This window comes from Thalassophryne amazonica, chromosome 2, assembly GCF_902500255.1.
Source record: "Thalassophryne amazonica chromosome 2, fThaAma1.1, whole genome shotgun sequence".
Classification (NCBI taxonomy): domain Eukaryota; kingdom Metazoa; phylum Chordata; class Actinopteri; order Batrachoidiformes; family Batrachoididae; genus Thalassophryne; species Thalassophryne amazonica.
The window spans coordinates 140,933,771-140,954,121 of record NC_047104.1 but is presented as its reverse complement, the minus strand read 5'-3'; the positions used below and the strand labels follow the sequence as shown (position 1 = coordinate 140,954,121).

The 20,351-nt window shown below is 42.0% G+C and overlaps 1 protein-coding gene across 1 annotated transcript in view; it reads left to right on the top strand.

Moving 5' to 3' along the window:
• The first annotated feature begins 10,376 nt into the window (after nt 1-10,376).
• Nucleotides 10,377-20,351, top strand: part of pde8a (phosphodiesterase 8A) — a 230,564-nt gene continuing 220,589 nt past the window's right edge. Inside the window, 1 exon segment of the mRNA XM_034194944.1 lies at nt 10,377-11,518. Coding sequence (XP_034050835.1) covers nt 11,366-11,518 — 153 coding nt within the window. The 5' untranslated portion in view covers nt 10,377-11,365.

Below are 20,351 nucleotides of genomic sequence, written 5' to 3'. Positions count from 1 at the left end.
CCAGACCTGGAATATTTGCAGAGCTGCTGACCGCACCGCATTGTGTGGGACTTACCCCCGTGTCCCATATCCCGCATGAGTGTGTGGGATGCTCATTAGTTCCACAGTTGTGCAGGTCCATGCACGCTCCTGGACCCCCCTAGGTATGCTTCACACCATTGACACTTGCGGCCACGCGTGGGTGTCCCGCATTGGTAATGTCAAATGTTGGGGGTATGTATTTGACTGTACGCTGACCGTTTTACCTTCCTCTGGAGTTTACTGGAGTCTTGCTAACTGCTGTTTACATTTCACCAGATACTAATGTTAGCTCGGCCCTCTGACTTTTACACAGCAAACATTAAGCAAGACTACAGGGACAGACCTGCACTACAAATAGGGGTGATTCTTTAACTACAGGCACTATTGGCCTTGTAAATGTAATTTCCACCACACCATTGCCTTACAATATAAAGCGCCTTGGAGCAACTGTTTGTTGTGATTTGGTGCTATATACATGTGCTCTGATGTCACTGTTTATCTCCATAGAAACTACCCAAACAATCTTTCATACAAACTGTTTAAAGGGACATGACAGTGTTGTGGTGGAAATTACGGCAGTAGTGTGGGACAACTACATTTTGTTTAAAAAAATCACAACAGTTGTATGACATTGAATACCCCAATTATGTTTTGATTATTTTACTGATATTTTATTCAGAGATATTTTAAAACATTAGAAAAAACTTTTTTTTTTACCATTCATTTTTATCATTGAAGATCAAAAGTCTGGGTGTGGGACAAGCACAAAACGGCAATATTTGCATATAGCTAATGATGCTGAAAAAAGGTGAAAAAGTCATCATAGACTACTAGAACAAATTTCTTAAAACACTTTCATTGTAAAGATAACTATAAAAGTGTGAAATTTCCCCTTTTTTCTGTTTTTCATACAATATGATCAAAGGACATAATAAGTGCCCGTAGTCTAAGAATCACCCATAGGCAAGTCAGACCAAATGTCTCTGCAACTCATCTCTGCATATCCAACCCCTCTGGAAATCCACCCTCACCACCATTGAGATGGTCAGAACATGGCCAGACAGCTCTTCTTAGCCGCTACAGGACTGCTTCAACAGCACCAACTGGGACATCTTTGAGGATGAGGACCTGGATGTGTTTACAGACACTGTACTGTGTTACATTAAGAACTGTGTAGGTATTGTCACAGTGGAGAAACGCATCCAGGTCGACCCCAATAAGAAACCCTGGGTGACCAGGGAGGTAAAGCAGCTGCTGAGGGAGAGAAACTCCTTCTTCAAAGCTGGTGACAGGGCTTTCTACAGCACAGCCTGCGCCAACCTGAAGAGAGGCTTCAGGAAGATCAAGGAGGATTTCAGGAGGAGGATAGATGACCAGCAACAACAGCAGGCAGACATGGATGGTGGTCGAGGACCTCACCAACTACAGACCCAGCATCAGAGCTGCTGAAGGTCATGCCACATTGGCAGAAGAGTTAAATCTCTTCTTTGCTCGCTTTGAGACTGTGTCACCAGGACCAGCCGTGTCGCCACCAGTGGCCGGGAGTAACTTCACAGTGGGGGAGCATGATGTGAGGCGCACGCTGAAGGGTGTCAAACCACGCAAAGCAACGTGCCCCGACGGCATCTCCAGACAGGTGCTGAAAGACTGTGCAGACCAGCTTGCTGGGATCTTCTCCAAAATTTTCAACTGGTGCCTGACACAGTCTGCTTTCCCATCATGCCTGAAGATCACCATAACAGTGCTCCTACCCAAGAAATCACCTATAACCAGCCTCAGTGACTAGTGGCCTGTTGCACTCACACTGGTGGTGACAAAGTGTTTTGAAAAATTGGTTAGAAGTCACCATCATGTCATCCATAACCCCCGCTCAAGACCCAAACCAATTCGCTTACAAGGCCAACAGGTCAACAGAGGATGCTGTGACCGCTGCCCTCCACACCAACTGGACCAACATTGTAATTACACTCATCTTCTCTTCGTGGATTATAGTTCAGCATTCAACACTATCCTCCCCCATGGCCTTGTGAGGAAACTGCTGAACCTCGGTCTACCTCATTCCACATGTCTTTGGTTTATGGACTTTCTGTCAGATCACTCACAGAGAGTCAGGATTGGCCCCCTCATATCCACAGCTCTCACACTCAGTACCAGTGCCCCTCAAGGCCGCATGCTGACCCTGCTGCTCTGCACGCTCTAGACCTCTGACTGCACTCCTATCCACACCAGCAACACCATTAAGTATGTGGATGACACCACAGTGGTAAACTGTATCACTGGAGGAGATGAGTCCATCTACCAGGATGAGGTGGAACAGCCGACGATGTGGTGTAGAAAAAATAACCTGGTCCTGAACACATCCAAAACCAAGGAGCTAATCATAGCCTTTAGGAGAAACAAAACAGACACTCAGCTCACTATTACTGGGGGGACCTGTGTGGTATGGGTCAGGGGTTTCCTGGGAGTCCACATAGATGAGAAACTGACCTGGGACAGGAACACCACACACTTGGTGAAGAAGGCACAGCAAAGACTCCACTTTCTGAGAATCCTCAAGAAAAATAACATAAACCAGAGATTGCTTGTGTCCTGTTCTCGCTCTACCATGGAGAGCATCCTCACATACTGCCTCTGTATGTGGTTTGCCAGCTGCACGGTGGCAAACAGGAAAGAGCTCCAGAGGGTTACCAAAATGGCAAAGAAGATCACTGGGTGCCCTCTACCCACACTAGGGGACCTTCATGGCGCTAACTGTCTCAGGAGAGCCAACACCATCCTAAAGGACTCATCCCACCCTGGCCACTGTCTGTTTGAGCTACTGCCATCAGGCAGATGGTACAGAGCCATTAAAGCAAGTACAAAAAGACTGAAAACCCATATCTATCCAACTGTTGTTAGAACGTCACTGAAACCAAATAGTCAGGTCACTCACATGCCACATTTGAAATGAGTGCAATATTTGTTTATGTGCAATATCCACTGACACTGAAATATCCACACCTTTGTACATACATTTCTCTTTTTTATTTGCAATCTCTTTTTTGTTACATTCTTATATTTTTTTTTCTTTTTTAATTTACATTCTGGATGTACCTTTTTCATTCAGTTTTTTATGGTTATTTTTCTTTGCTTCTCCAGACCTTTCAAGTCTGTTGTGGTTTACTCAGGTTTATATTTGCACTGAAAGGCTTGCACCTTACCTTTTGTTGTACTGGTTACAATGACAATAAAGAATCTGTATCTGTATCTGTATCCAAGGCAATCACAAACTCAAACACTCAGATTCCTCACTCAGCTTTTTAAGGACTGGAATCATGGAATCCACTGATTCTGCAAAGATCACATCACATTGGGGGAGGTGATGGTCCAGGGCTTCATACCAGAGGATACTCCGTTCAAATCACCATCAGGCTGGAAAATCACTAAGGGCCCTTGGGCAAGATCCTTAATCCCCTAGTTGCTCCTGTTGTGTAGTGTGCACCTCGCATGGCAGCACCCTAACACTGCTGTGTGTGTGTGTGTGTGTGTGTGTGTGTGTGTGTGTGTGTGTGTGTGTGTGTGTGTGTGTGTGTGTGTGTGTGTGCGTGTGTGTGTGTGTGTGTGTGTGCGCGCGTGCGTGTGAGAGAGAGAGAGAATGGGTGAATGTGAGGCACTGTTGCAAATTACTTTGAGCTTCTGATTCCAATGGCATTAGAATCGAATTTAGAATCAGAATTGAATTTATTGGCAAGTAAGTTCACACATACAAGGACTTTGATCTAGTGTTATTGGTGCATAAACAATAAGAAAAGAAAAGAAAAAGAAAAGAAAAACACTTCGATAAGTAAAATAGTCAAATAGACAAATTACATTCACTGTTAAATATAAATATAGCGTGATGGAATGGGACAGTGCAAAAACATGTGATTGGAGTACAGATGTACAGTACCTTTCAGTGTAGGGATGATCAATCTTTGCTTTGTGGTAGTGAGGGAGGGAGGGAGGCAGAGTAAGTGGGGGTCTCTGGTATTGTTTATGAGTCCAGCTGCAGATGGAAAGAAGCTGTTTTGTGTCTTGAGGTTTTGGTCCTGATAAACCTCAGCTTCCAGCTAGAGGGAAGGGTAACAAAAAGTTTGTGACATAGGTAAGAAGGATCAGTCACAATCTTCCTTGTTGGCCTCAGGGCTCCGGGAGCCTACAGGTCCTGTAGGGATGGCAGACTGCAGCCCGTCACCTTTTCTGCTGCACGGATGATACAATGCAATCTGCTTCTGTCCTTAGCAGTGGCAGCAGTGTACCAGACGGTGATGGAAGAGGAGATGATGATGGACTCAATGATGGCAGTGTAGAAGTTCACCATCACTGTTTTTGGCAGGTTGAACTTCCTCAGCTGCTGCAGAAAGTACATCCTCTGTTGTGCTCTTTTGATGAGAGAGCTGATGTTCAGCTCCCACTTGAGGTCCTGGGTGATGGTGATCCCCAGGTAGCAGAAGGACTCCACAATGGACACTGGAGAGTCACACAGGGTGATGGGGGCAGTCAGGACTGGGTTCTTTCTGAAGTCAACAACCATCTCCACTGTCTTGAGGGCATTGAGCTCCAAATTGTTCTTTCTGCACCAGGACACCACGTGACCAATCTCCCATCTGTAGGCAGACTCGTCCCTATCAGAGATGAGTCCAATGAGGGTCGTATCGTCTGTGGACTTCAGGAGCTTCATAGACTGGTGGCTGGAGGTGCAGCTGTTGGTGCATAGGGAGAAGAGAAGAGGAGAAAGAACGGAGCCTTGGGGGGATCCAGTGCTGATGGATTGTGTGTCGGAGAGATGCCCTCCCAGCTCCACATGCTGCCTCCTGTTAGACAGAAAGTCAGTGAGCACACTAAGCTGAGAGAGCTTGTCCTGCAGCAGAGCCGGGATGATCGTATTGAAAGCAGAGCTGAAATCCACAAACAGAATCCTAGTGTAGGTTCCTGGGGAGTCCAGATGCTGGAGGATGAAGTGGCAAAGTTTTCAGACTGAAACCTGTCCAATACCCTGTCATTCTTTTCTCAAGAAGTACATGGGTTGATTAATTCTGGAAAATGGCTGTAGATTATTATATGCTCCCAAGTGGCTTTCCCTGTAAGGATGACCCATTGTGGTTTTCCAACCTAACATGTTCTCAGATGTTGACCCTCTATTTCACTTGTATTACCACCTGAGGTACCCAGCTTTGAGTGAAGAATAAATAAGCTATTAATTAATAAAATTTAATATTTCACTGGCTAATTTTGCAGAACCTCTATAAATAAACTACAGAATTGAGAGTCCTCTCTTTTTTTAAAGGAAGTGGTTACAGTTAAAGCAGCTGTAACTCTAATTATTGGGGCTATAATTACTTCCACCAGCAAAGTTGGACTGAGGTTATGTTTTCACCCGTTTGTGAACAGCTTGAAACCCATTTTTCATATGTCATTATAATTTTTTTTTTTTACAGAGGATTCGTATCTTGATAGGCAAGAACTGGTTCAATTTTCAAGGTCAAAGGTCAAAGTCAGGAAAAATCCCTATCCTTTAACATTGAACAAATATTCAAAAATTCATAATTCTGTCAAAAAAGATCAAATTTCTTTCATATTTGAGAACTCTATGTAGGATGGTATCCTTTATCGACTTACAAAGTTTGATCCAGATCTGATCTGGATTACAGATTTTGTGGCCATTTAAATGTAACATTGAAAACCGCATTTCATGTATGTTTTACATTATATCTTAATCAAACATGCCCCAGTCACTCTCATATTTGAAAGTGAGGTGCAGACTGACAGTCACTGTCGTCTGACAAAGTTTGATCCGGATCTGATCTGAATTGTGGATTTTGTGGACATTTGAATTTAATATTGAAAAGGCCATTTCGTGTACATTTTGCATTATATCTCAACCAGAAATGCATCACTCACTCTCATTTTGCTGTTATGGATTTACCTACACCACCAAAATTGGATGGAGGTTCCAATTTTCTGCCTGTTTGTCTGTCTTGCAGTTATCAGTCAGAAACCAAGTGACAAAAAGCAATGACAAATTGTGCATGGCAAAGATAACCAATGTTGTGAGAACATTGTCTGAAAAGAAACCAAAAAGTTGAAAAAACTTGACAACCCCACAACAAAAAAACTTTGATTCAAGTGCATGAACTAAACAGATACTGCTGACATTTGATCACATCTAATTTATGTTATGAAAAGTCTCGTCTAACAGAACTTTGACTTTGAACATTTTTCCAAGGTAAAATTTTGTGAATTGGAAACTAGTGTTGGTGTTGGTTTGCTCTCTATGAGCACTCTGTTCTTCAGACCTGGTTTTTGCTGGTCTAAGATGCAAACACTTTTCAATAATGAAAGATATCAGTGTGTCAGCGCTGCAATGAACCATGCCACATTTAAAAAAAAAAACAGACCAACAGGCGTACAGATGGTATTATCTGAGCTGAAAGCTTTCCAGATATTCTTGGATTTCTGGAAAATAGAAGCCAGCCCTCCGCGTCCAAATTTTTCTTCATCCAGTGAATGTTCAAAATCCAGCAAAATTTCACATTTTTGTTTAATGATTCTCTGCTTTGGATATGGCCAAAGCCATTTTCATGATTGTAGTTTGTTTGGCTTGTTTGGCAGAACGACCAGTCAGGAAATTACGGCAGAAAGCATCATTGCTAAGTTGGCATGATGACATTTGCATTGATGTTATGTCTGATGTGTTGCACTTGCACATCACTAAACAGCTGGTAAAGTAATCTGCTTCTGGATTGCAATGACAGCTGCTAACTCACAAGCTGGCACCATGGTGGACAAACTGAGGTAAATATTAAATGAATCCTTTTACACACACACAGTCTGTTTTGACAGTTTTACAGTGCACATTCAGTTGTGTGCACCTCATGTGGAGCATTTTAATATATAAACAAGTATATTAAGTTCCTGGAGATTCACCATCAACTTTGCCCTTTTTCATCATTGTGATTTCAGTGATAGCCTTTTTTAATGCAGGCTGCGTGCAGCTAAATCAGCAGAAAAATGGCAATACTGGATAATTAACACCTTTCATCAGACTTTTTATGGCTGGAAAACTGACAGTCACAAAAAAATAGAAAGATTAAAAAAAAAACCATTGCAGTGACTGAAAAAGTCACGTGACTGCTCTCTGGTTTGAAGAACACACTTTCTCCTCCTTTTAACCAGAACACCACATGGAACTCTGTGACTCAAACTCTGGATTATACAAATGACGGAAAAAGACAAAGTCAGTGGTGAGTCTCTATGAATGTAAGTTTATATATTAAAACATTTCATGTGAGGTGCTTTTAGGCAGGTTCTATCAAGAGCATGGCAGTGAAAAAGGGAAAAAAACAGCACATACACACATACACACACACACACACACAAGAAAAATCCAAACTGAATGTTTACTGTAAAAAAAATTTGTCAAAAATAACAGGAAGGCACAATGAAGAAATTACACAAAAAGGCAGCACACAGTAGGGAGACAAAGACAGTCTGGCCCACTGGGAGACCAAAGGAATGGGTTTAAATACACAGGAAGACACAAGGGCAAAGACGCAATCAACCAGATGAGGAACAGGTGTTGGAAGGAAACACAAAAAGCAAAGTGAAAAAGAAAAAAGGACCGACTATCAAAATAAAACAGAAAACTAAAAAAAATATAAAGTAAAACGTTGACATGTAGATATTTTTTGCTAAGTAGCAAAAGTCTGAGAATGTACTGTGCGTATTGTTGCCTGTGTTTAAGGTGTTTACTGACTGTGACTTTGCAAATACTGCCATGATAAAGGGACTGTGTTTATGTAGCACTTTTTTTTGACTCTGTCATCCATCTCATCCATACTGAAGAGTTGTGTTGATAGACATCCTCAACACCTCACTGGAGACATGCCAGGTGCCACCATGCTTCAAGACCTCCACCATTATCCACATCCCCCCAAAAAACAAAGAACTACAGGAATTAATGACTACAGACCCGTCACCCTGACCTCTGTGGTGATGAAGACCTTCGAGCGCCTTGTCCTCACACACCTCAAGGCTATCTCATACCCACACCTGGATCCCTTGCAGTTCGCCTATAGAGCCAATCAGAGGTGGAAAACTCTAGCTTCAGAAAGTAAAAGCCCTACCATGTTTTGTTTTCACTGTGCACCTAAAACAGGTGATCTCAATAATTAGCTCATCCACATGCTTGAAGAGTTGAACTAATTACAGTCAGCTGGTTTATTAAGAAGATGGAACAAATATATGGTTAGAATTTTACTTTCTGAAGCCGGAGTTGTCCACCTCTAGAGTCAACAGATCTGTAGACGATGATGTCAACATGATTTCCAAAAACAATTTGAAATGTGGACTCACCAGACCACAGCACACTTTTCTACTTTGCGTCTGTCCATTTCAAATGAGCTCAGGTCCAGAGAAAGCAGCGACATTTCTGGATGTTGTTGATGTATGGCTTTCACTTTGCATGGTAGAGTTTTAACTTGCACTTGTAGATGTAGCGACGAACTGTGTTAACTGACAATAGTTTTCTGAAATGTTCCTGAGCCAAAGCAGTAAGATCCTTTACACGATGTTGGTTTTTAATGCACTGAAGGATCAAAGGTCATGAGCATTCAATGTTGGTTTTCGGCCTTGCTGCTTACATGTAGAAAGTTCTCCAGATTCTCTGAATCTTCTGATTATATTATGGACTGTAGATGATGGAATCCCTAAATTCCTTGCAATTGAATGTTAAGAAACATTGTTCTTAAACTGTTGGACTATTTTTTCATGCAGCTGTTCACAAAGTGGTGATCCTCGCCCCATCTTTGCCTGTGAATGGCTGAGACTTTTGTGAATGCTCCCTTTATACACAATCATGACACTCACCTGTTTCCAATTAACCTGTTCACCCGTGGAATGTTCCAAACAGGTGTTCTTTGAGCATTCATCAACTTTCCCAGTCTTTTGTTGCCACTGTCCCAGCTTTTTTGAAACATGTTGCAGGCATCCATTTCAAAATGAGCAAATATTAAGTCTATGAGTTTGAACATTAAATATCTCAAAAAGTGGTGATCCTCGTCACCCCATCTTATATATATATATATATATATATATATATATATATATATATATATATATATATATATATATATATATATATGTATATATATATATATATAATTATTATAATAGTTTTATGGCTACGGAAACCACTGCTCTATGGAATCTCACCCATTGAAAATTCTATCAAGCTACATGGAGGAGGGAAAAATTCTGTTTTGAGTAGAGGTGGGCGGATCGATCCTAATATCAATACCAACACCGGTATTGATAGTGAACGATCCTTGTGTAAAAACATCGATACTCAAGCTTTTTTTCTCTCCCGCACGCACTGACTGCTGTGCATGCAGATTCATCAAAGTCTACTCTCTGTCTGTAAGAGCAGCGCTGCACTGTGTCACACAATACGGAGCAGCGCACCCTTGTTTTGTGGTTTGTCAGCCCTCTACCTCAGGAGATTTTGTTTTAAGTTGTATTGAGTGATTTTTTTTAAAACAAAATGTTGATTGTGATAATAAAGTATTTTGTTGTCACGTACAATGTTTGGCGAAATTCTATCCTAGGTCTTTTGGATCCTTTGGATCTATGAAGCTTAAATATGAAAAAGTATCAGTATCAATATCGGCGATACTAGGCCTGTATTTACTTGGTATCACATCAATATCAAAATTCCCGGTATCGCCCACCTCTAGTTTTGAGAAGGGGATAAAATCCATTCATTTTAAAAATGTGTGGGGGGACATGTCCTCCTGTCCACCCCACCCCCTATGCCTATGATTTTATTTTGCCCCAGTTTCTGGTTAATGTCATTATGAATAATACACATTTTGTTTTGTTAGTATTGCTCAAAGTGTAATTTTACATCAGCGAGTTTAACTAGACTGTCATAATTTCAAGTGTTATATTAGTGAAGTGCGTTAGCTGTGCGCCGTATGGGAGTAAAAACCGAGCTACTTTTCACTCTGTTGAAAAGCCGCTGTAGCAGCTCTCTTCCTGTTTTGCTGCTTTCAAAGTTCCCACGGCAGGCGGGGCCCCGCCCAGCCGCTGCGACCACGACGCCGATTGGCTGTGTGCTGCTCATTTGCATTAACGTCAGTAAAGGCTGTAGGTCAATCCTTGCGGGTGCTTTTATTGGATGTGCCGCTGTCAAGCAGTGCTGAAGAATTGGAAGGGCAAACGCCAGAAGAGGCAGGGAAAAGACAAACATAAAATCAGCATTATGTAGCTCGGCTTTTTTTTTTTTTTTTTTTTTTGCTTTATATTTGCGCCCGTCAAGCGCAAATAATCCTTCTGTCTCCGTTTTTGTATTCGAAACTTGTGGACACGACGCGAGCTTGTTTTTCTGCGTGTCTCTCTCAGGCGGTGGTACCTCCACATATTGCGGTTTGACATCTTTTTTTTTCCTTTTTCCACAATGAGAGAAAATCGTGGAGCCTGTCGGAGCCCGGTTTGTAGCTCTTCTCTGGCGGATTATTGTGGAGCGACTGACTGAATGGAGCTTGAAGCCGTCTCCAACATTCACTAGTTTGATAAACTGGTGAATTTGGGCTGATAAATGGAGCGTTCAGTCGGACTACATGACACTATGTTCCACGGGGGGTGTCTATTACCGGAGCCACTGGCCGGAATTATACTCTGCGGTGTGAATATTTCAGCCTGTTGATGATGAACCACTCAGGACTGGAAGAAAGTGTGAGAACCGGATTGTGGCCCGAGTGTTGAGCTGAAGCGGGCTAATGCATCATTTTTGAATTAAAAAATATTTTTTTGATGGTTCCGTGGCGGAGGAGGATGACAAATGAATGCTTGAACGCTAAAAATGGATAAGACTATTGTCTGAAGCTGGCGGGAGGGCTTGGGGGGAACTCATGTGTTTTAGGCCTACTTGATAACAAGTTGAAGGGGTAAAATGATGTGGTACGAAGAGAAATCTTCCAGCTGAACAATAACAGATTTTTCCCCACCACCCCAGGACAAGCAGATGCTTTGATTAAACACCTTCAGTTAAGTTCATGTGAAAAACCAGGAGGAAAGCAGTTTCCTGGTGTTGGAGGTGGTGGTGGGGGACAGACAATATATTATTCATGCCTTGTGTTGGAGCAGTTGCTTTGCTCTGGCCTAGATGATATTTATATTTAAAAACATAAAAGTGGATGCTTAGGAATAAGTGGACCTTAAACATTAAAGGAGAGTTGATGACACGAACTAAGGCCTGGCAGTGAAGCACTTGCACAAAGAGAGAGAGAGAGAGAGGGGGGGAAAAAAGGCTGAAGTGGGTTGAAGCATGGGCTGTGCTTCAAGTATTCATATCTCTGATAGGGTGGTCTACCACAGTGGAAAAGAGTCTGAGGATTCCCACTCACCCCAGCAGACTAACACCACTCAGCATCAAGGAAATCCTGCCTCTGGACTACCCCCGAAACCCCCAAGCTGTAAGGTGAGGACACCTACAGTCATTGAGGATTGGTCTCCATGTGGTTGGAGGGCTTACATCTAGTACTTCTTTTAGGAAAGAACCATTTACCTGTTTTCCAACAATCGTCACACTAAAACTTGAAGTTTTATATATATATATATATATATATATATATATCATAACTCTCATTTGGCTATTCGCACGGCAAGACACTGGTACACACAGTTGCCCAGTTCCGGAACACCTTTTTTTAAAGTCCCGTTATACGGAGCCATAATGCAACTGAATGTCCTTTAATTGTGTATTGTTGTATTAGGTATTTGGATTTTATTTAGCTGAAAAAGTGTAGGTGGTGTAGCACTTATGTGTGGTGCAAACATTTGCCAGAAATGGATCACTTTTGCCGGTTCCGGATCACAACACACTGCGTCACTTTGGGGTCATTCCTGGCATCTGGCTGGAGCCCTTCTAATGCAGAATGATACACACTGTGCCCGAGAATGTGTTTTGAACACAAAATGATATAAATTATACTTATTAAATGAGAATTTACTTAGTTTCGAAAGGCGCTGTTATACGTTTTTACGAGCAAAACATGAAGTGTGGAGGTGAGATTTCTCCCGAATTAAAAAGTAAAAGCCCCCACATTCATGCCCATTCGGGATTTTGAGATGACCCCCAAAGTACACAAGGCTCACAACTACAGACACAAGGCTGCTGCTTCAGTGATCCGCAACCGGCAAATTTTCACGTCAGAGATAAATGTGCGCAGCAATTAAACAGCAAGACATAACTTGCAGGAATGAGTGAGTGAGAAAAAGCGCGCACACCACAGACACAGGGATGTTTTGATTCCTCTGCTGATCACAAGGATGGCTGGATCCGGTCGAGCTTGTAGTCGTTTGTAGACAAAACATCAATCTTTCCATTGGTACCAAGTATTAGCTTATTCGTGCTGATTACGAGAAACGGCGGCGCAAAATCTACAGCAGTGATCCGGAACTGGCAATGATCCAGAACTGGGCAAGTGACTGTATGTATATTTGCATGGCAAGACTGGTCGCAAAACTTGGAACTACTTCTATAAACAAATGTACTGCATTCAAGCTGTCATAACTCCTTTTAATATTTTTTGATTTTCATGATTTTTTTTATTCGGCCGTGTCCACATTTCACTATTCGCACGGCAAGACTCTGGTGGCAAAACTTGGAACTACTTGTATAAGCAAATATACTGTATTCAAGATGTCTTAACTCCTTTTAATATTTTTTGATTTTGATGATTTTTTCTTTTTTATTTGGCCGTGTCCATAACTCTCATTTCAGTATTCACACGGCAAGACTCTGGTGGCAAAAGGCCGACCCTATTCGAACGGCGGCTGTGTCCATAACTCTCATTTAATGCAGTATGTTTGTTTATACATGTAGTTCCAAGTTTTACCACCAGAGTTTTGCCGTGCGAATAGTCAAATGAGAGTTATGGGCACGGCGGCAGTGCGAATAACCACTTCCATATATGTATGTATGTATGTATGTATGTATGTGTGTATTTAGAAATTTGATTTATCTAACGTTCACAATACAGATTGAACTGACTTAATAATTTTGCCATATCTGACCTACCTCTCTTCTATCTACTTACAAAGTCTTCTAGGGTTGTCCCAGTAGCATTGCTTGGAGAGTAGTTCCGGTCTCTGTAACACCTAGCATTATCATTATTATTATTTTAACGTACAATTTAAGCAAATTACATGCATCCATATACAGTCCCTGTCAAACACTTTCCCAGTCAACTGAATGGGAAAGTGTGTCCAAATAATACAAATATTATACAAATAATGAATGCTTATGAGTTGAATGGTGCGATTATTTCATGAGGTGAAAGCTGGAACATACCATTCAACGAGGTGAAAGAATGTAAAAACATTCATTATTTGTTTTATATAATGGCTAAAATAGATACTTGTCATTTGATATTATATTATTAATTTGTAAACAACAGAAAAGGGACTTACATTTTGGTGCGTCACTCACAGACTTTGTGTACTTCCAAAAAAGAAAAAGACTTTGTGTACCTCCTCACGCCAGCGAAAAATCACGTTAAAAATTTGTCCACCTCTGGTGCATCATTGCTGCTCTGACATCAACAATCCAACATGAACTTTAAATAGAAGTCCAAAAATAAGCAAAAAAAAATCATGTCAGAAATTAGTCCAACTTTTCATTCTAACTTCCTCCTAACAACTCTTCATGCCTCTAGGCGGTTTACAGTGCAGTGGATTTGTTTTGTGTGTATGTGTGTTCTGCAAATTAGCACCGTCAATTAGTTCCTCCAAATCGTCGTCCGTCAGCAAAACAAATTCCACGTTTAGTTAAACGCTGCCCGCACTAGTTGGTGTGGTTTGCAAACATATGGAACCAAATTTGCACTCTAAATGGAACCAAATTACACTCTAAATTCCAGGCAACACAAATGGGCCGAATAATCCATGTCACGTGACATACAAAGAACCAATCAAATGACAAGGATCCATTCAGCCGTTATATAAAATACAAATAATGAATATTTATGAGTGCAGTGGTAAGAATATTCACATCAGTTGAAAGATGTTTTATTCAGCTTGTTGACTGAAACATTTCATCCTTAAACAAATGAAGATATTCTTTCCATTGGATGAATAAAAAACATTCATTATTTGTTTAATAGTAAGTCCCTTCGGCAGCTCAGTAATGGAGCTGCATGTTGTTTTGGTGCAAGTTTTACACTGGATGCCATTCCTGAGACAACTCCACATTACATGGAGAATGGGCAGGGGTGGTCTTGAAGGAGAAAACAACCACTTGGCCACCACGCTGCCCCGTATTATGACACCTAAATCATTTGAAAATTGACTAACAGGAAGCAGACAGTAGGGGCTGAGTATGATCTGTGTCTGACCAGCAGGGGAGCTGACACTCTGCTGAGCAGAGTGAGAACGCTGAGGTGCTTAGCAGTATGTGTGGCAACACGCATTTACTTTCCTGAATCCAGCAAAAAAAGAAGAAGAAGAAAAAAAAAGCTTCTGTGGCATTATGGAAGCATTTTTTACCAAACTAATGGTGCAATATAGTGCAATATAGAACGGGAATGAATGGGAGAAAAATGCATGGAAAGTCGTACAAAAAAATGCACAGTAGTGACATCACCCACACAGTGGGACAAATAATGAATGTCATGTGACACAGAATCCAACAATCAAATGACAAGGATCGATTTAGGTGCCATATAATGTATACTACTATACAACATTTTTCCGCACACAGCAAAAAATTGCCAACAGCTGTGTTACTTCTGAAAGCTTTAGATGACTGATCTTTCACACGTCTGTTCACAACTAAGCCAGAACCACACCACGTAAGTAATGTATTTTGGAGCCATACTACACTTGTGCCACAGTTATGCCAAACTCATTTTAATCAACAATAACCTTTTTTTTTCCAAGCCAGACATGTATGGTTGTAAGACCTTGACACTAACTTATGACCTAATGTGAATATTGCATGTCTTTGGTGCTGGATCTCTTCAGAGTATCATTTCTGGGTACCACTGATATGACTGTAGTAATGGTTGTTTAGGGAGACTCAAATGAGGCATGCTCCTAACATTGTGAGGGAATGTTGGCTACAACATTATGGCACGCTTATCTGAGCATGACCCTGTGCCTATATGCAGGTGCCTAGGTGTAAAGTCTGCCCACATACATCTGCCGGTTGAGGCAGATACATGGGTACTTTTGGGAGGTGGGAATGGACTGGTGGTCTATATGGGGGGTTGCTATTCAGGACCTGCAGGGCTCGACATTGCCATTTGCCCACTGGCCCGGCGGCTGTTTAGCCCACTGTCGGGCCACTACAGGCCAGTACAATTTATGAAATGATGGCCCGCTCCGGCCACTACAAATATTTGCAAGATTCCATTTATTTTACTTTTTTTTTCTGGCGTCAAAATAAAATTTCTTTACTTCTCCGTGTCATCAAACTTCAGCGAGTCCGCCATGTTTGTTTTTGTCTTGCACCATGCTCCCATAGAGTCTCACACACGCACCGTTGTTGAAACGAGATTCCAGGCCAAAGAAATGTATTGAACGGGTTATTCAAGAGAATATAGTTCAGTGTAATTTGCCCCACTTTTTTTCTCCCCTCACTTATCTCCACATTTCCTTATTAATATAGCGTACGTCATAATCTATGAATCCTGGTCACGGATAAGTGGTTGAAAGTGAGTAAGTGAGAATCCATTAATACTCCACACCCAACAGGGTAATGCACCATGGTGGTTTGTAGGGATGTGAATCGTTCAGCAACTCACGATTCAATTCGGTTCCGATTCTTGAGGTGACGATTTGATTCAGAATCGATTTTCGATTCAAAGAGCTCTGAGAAATAGTTATATTACTTAAAAAATGTTTATGTTTAAGAAAATGCAGCTTTACAAGGTTAATTAAGTGATTCTTGATGTAAATTTACTTATCTGCTTTGCTCGTTCAGAGTTGGCTGGCAGTTTAGCGAAGCGCTGGTCAGTAGTCGGCAGAGACCGCTGCTCCCCTCTTTTAGCTCCGGGTGATGACGTAGCATGTGGGCTTGCGGATTTGAAGTGTTTCCGAAGTACTTGACTTTCATTTTGCAGATTTTGCACACTGCATAAGTCATGTCAAGCTCCTTCTTACGCAGCAAATAATAAAATCCAAAATGCGCCCAAACATTTGCCTTCAGCAAACGGTGCTGGCTGAATTAGCTCTTCGTCCGCCATGCTAAGCTGCAGCCACTAAACTCTGCAGCTCACGAGTGTTTGAAGCACGGCAGACCCCCCCCCCCCGTTGGGACGATGTAGTACGGAAGCCGTTGCCTGACAAATAGTACACGCAGCGAGAAAGCAAGAAAATGTTTAAAAAAGCTTTTTAAAAATTGATTCTTGGACATTTTGGATCGATTCAGAATCGTAATGAATAAGAATCGCGATTTGGACGTGAATCGATTTTTTTTTTTTCTTTTTTTTTTCCGACACCCCTAGTGGTTTGCAAACTGCCAATAAACTTGAAAGAAGAAGTGGAGCATGCATTCGGCCTTTTCCTTTACCAGTCTTCAGCAATCTTCCTGAGCATCTTTAAATTCTTGGCACGGGAAGCAAACGAAGAAGATGCAAACAGAACAGAATGCATTGAATGACTGTAATATGTTTAAATTACAACCACTCAAACCCAGACAACAGCCAGGAAAAACAAATGCTAAAGGAATTGGTCATAAGAGGAAGCTAGATGAAGAAATAAGGGAGAGATAGGCTCATGAAAATTTGAATCAAAAATAACAGGATAAATAAGAACAATTTAACACTTTTAATGTCATTCTGTGTTATTGACATGCTCAACAATGAGTAACATGTAAATAAGTAAAGTTATGTGCGAAGTGAGTTCAAACAAACATATTCAAACAAAAACTGAAATGCAAAAAAGTTGTAAACTAATGGCAATTTTATGCATTTAGCTAGTGTATGACGTCATATGAAAAATGTGGTAAATATGGTACTAGTCAGAACAGTTAAGTCTGGCTTGGTTTACATTTCCACCTCCAGCAGAACCCTTTTGTTTGGCAGGAGGAACATGTAAATATTGATGAGCACATCAAGACTTTTTCGGCACATTCCACTGTTACAGGATTTTTTGTCATGGAAAGAGGAGCGGAGGAATGCGCCACCGTGCCGTGAATGGCGCGGCACAAAACCACCTCCGTGTTGGTCTCACAGGACGGCTTTTAGATGGCTTTTCAGTCGGCTTTCGGTGGCTTTTCAGTCATGTGACTATCTGAGAAATTGTGGATTAGCTGGACATGCTAGAACATGTCCTGTGAGGCTTCATCACGGCCTTGCTTTGCGCCATGCGGCTCCGTCCCGACGCACGAATTCCTGTGGTTTTGTCCCGCGCCATTCGCGGCACGGTGGCGCATTCCTCTGCTCCTTTTTCCATGACAAAAAATCCTGTAACAGTGGAATGTGCCAAAAAAGTCTTGATGTCCATGTCTTCTGCCTTTTCTGTGGTAGTTAGACGACGTCCCGGATCAACACAGCGTTCAGTTTGGAAATGATCTGGTCGTTTGAGCCTGTCGATCGCCGCTCGGAACGCGGCGCGCTCTCAGCCGCTGTGGGCGGTCTTTAAACCGGCTGTAACACTCCTCAATCTGTGTGATCCCCATAAAATTGTCCCTGAAACCCATCTGAATTTAGCGAATGGTGTCCACCTGGCTGTCTCTCACAGTTTCTGGAAAAATTTGATGCAGCAAAGCTCCAAATCATTCAGATATTTCCCTGACAATGAAAGTCCGACGACGGGGGTGGACCAGTGCTCACTCAAAGCCTGCCCACAGGCAAATGACGCAACCGACAGGCGTGAAAAAACTCACGCATGCTCGCAAAGGTTCAAGCTTGGCTGATGCAATCACACATGATTCATATCCATATAGTTTTTGAAAAAAATAAAAAGGTCCGTTACTTTTTGGGCAGACCTCATAGATAGATAGATAGATAGATAGATTTTCTATATGCACATACTCCAATCAAGGGTCACGGGAGGGCTGTTAGGGGTGTCGCATGTATTTTGTATTAGACCTTACAGTACACACACACTACTGTTTGGTGCACAAAGTATACACAGAATGCACGATATGACTCCACACATTATGATTATACACACACGTACGTATTTGTTTCCATAAGTTACCAACATTTCAGCAAGTAGACGGTTATCCCTCTCATCTCCTGCTCTGTGCAAGAGGCGGGGTCAGCCTGTTCTCTGTCTGTGAGGCGAACACCGGGTACAGCGAGCCAGCCATCTGAAATCATGTTACAGCATTATTCCACCCAGAAACTTTGGAAGCATACAAAGTTTGGCTAATTGGTTAATTCACCTTTTTCTTCCAAAATATGAACCTAAAAGCAAAAACTCTCAATCCCCATATGTATTGAATCACTGTCTCTGGATGAGATTGGTGGACAGTTTGAGTTTAAATAGAAGACGCCAACAATTTATGACAGAAGTTGACATTTTACATGAATGAGTGTAATGAGTGTAACGTTTCACAGATGAGCTAGTCGCCGAATAGCGACACTGCCTGTGGACCTTCTACGGCCCTGTCTAGCTCTCCTAGAGTAACTGCTTGTCTCCTGGAATCTTCTCCATGCTCTTGAGACTGCTAGGAGATGCAGCAACTTTCTGGCAATGGCACTTATTGATGTACCATCCTGGAGGAGTTGAACTGCCTGTGCACTCTCTTTGGGGTTCAGGTACCACACCATGCTACCAGTAGTGACACTGACCCCAGCCAAATCCAAAATAGTGAAAAATCAATCAGAAAAGATGAGGGGGAAAATGTCTGGCCTTCACATGTAAAACCATTCCTGTTTTGGGGGGTCAGCTCATTGTTGCTTCTCTAGTGCACCTGTTGTTAATTTCATTAACACCAAAGCAGCTGAAACTGATTAACAACCCCCCTCTGCTACTTAACTGACCAGATCAATATCCCAGAAGTTGAACTGACTTGATGCTATACTCTGATTAAAAAGTGTTCCTTTCATTTTTTTTGAGCACTATGTCTCTCTCGCTCTCTCTCTCTCTCTCTCTGTGTGTGTGTGTGTGTGTGTGTGTGTGTGTGTGTGTGTGTGTGTGTGTGTGTGTGTGTGTGTGTGTGTGTGTATGTATATATGTATGTATGTATATATGTATATATACTCAACAAAAATATAAACGCAACACTTTTGGTTTTGCTCCCATTTTGTATGAGATGAACTCAAAGATCTAAAACTTTTTCCACATACACAATATCACCATTTCCCTCAAATATTGTTCACAAACCAGTCTAAATCTGTGATAGTGAGGACTTCTCCTTTGCTGAGATAATCCATCCCACCACACAGGTGTGCCATATCAAGATACTGATTAGACACCATGATTAGTGCACAGGTGTGCCTTAGACTGCCCACAATAAAAGGCCACTCTGAAAGGTGCAGTTTTATCACACAGCACAATGCCACAGATGTCGCAAGATTTGAGGGAGCGTGCAATTGGCATGCTGACAGCAGGAATGTCAACCAGAGCTGTTGCTTGTGTATTGAATGTTCATTTCTCTACCATAAGCCATCTCCAAAGGTGTTTCAGAGAATTTGGCTGTACATCCAGCCAGCCTCACAATCGCAGACCACGTGTAACCACACCAGCCCAGGACCTCCACATCCAGCATGTTCACCTCCAAGATCATCTGAGACCAGCCACTCGGACAGCTGCTGAAACAATCGGTTTGCATAACCAAAGAATTTCTGCACAAACTGTCAGAAACCATCTCAGGGAAGCTCATCTGCATGCTCGTCGTCCTCATCGGGGTCTCGACCTGGCTCCAGTTTGTCGTCATAACCGACTTGAGTGGGCAAATGCTCACATTCGCTGGCATTTGGCACGTTGGAGAGGTGTTCTCTTCACGGATGATGCAAAGGAGATGTGTTGCACTACATGAGGCAAATGGTGGTCATACCAGATACTGACTGGTATCCCCCCCCAATAAAACAAAACTGCACCTTTCAGAGTGGCCTTTTATTGTGGGCAGTCTAAGGCACACCTGTGCACTAATCATGGTGTCTAATCAGCATCTTGATATGGCACACCTGTGTGGTGGGATGGATTATCTCAGCAAAGGAGAAGTGCTCACTATCACAGATTTAGACTGGTTTGTGAACAATATTTGAGGGAAATGGTGATATTGTGTATGTGGAAAAAGTTTTAGATCTTTGAGTTCATCTCATACAAAATGGGAGCAAAACCAAAAGTGTTGCGTT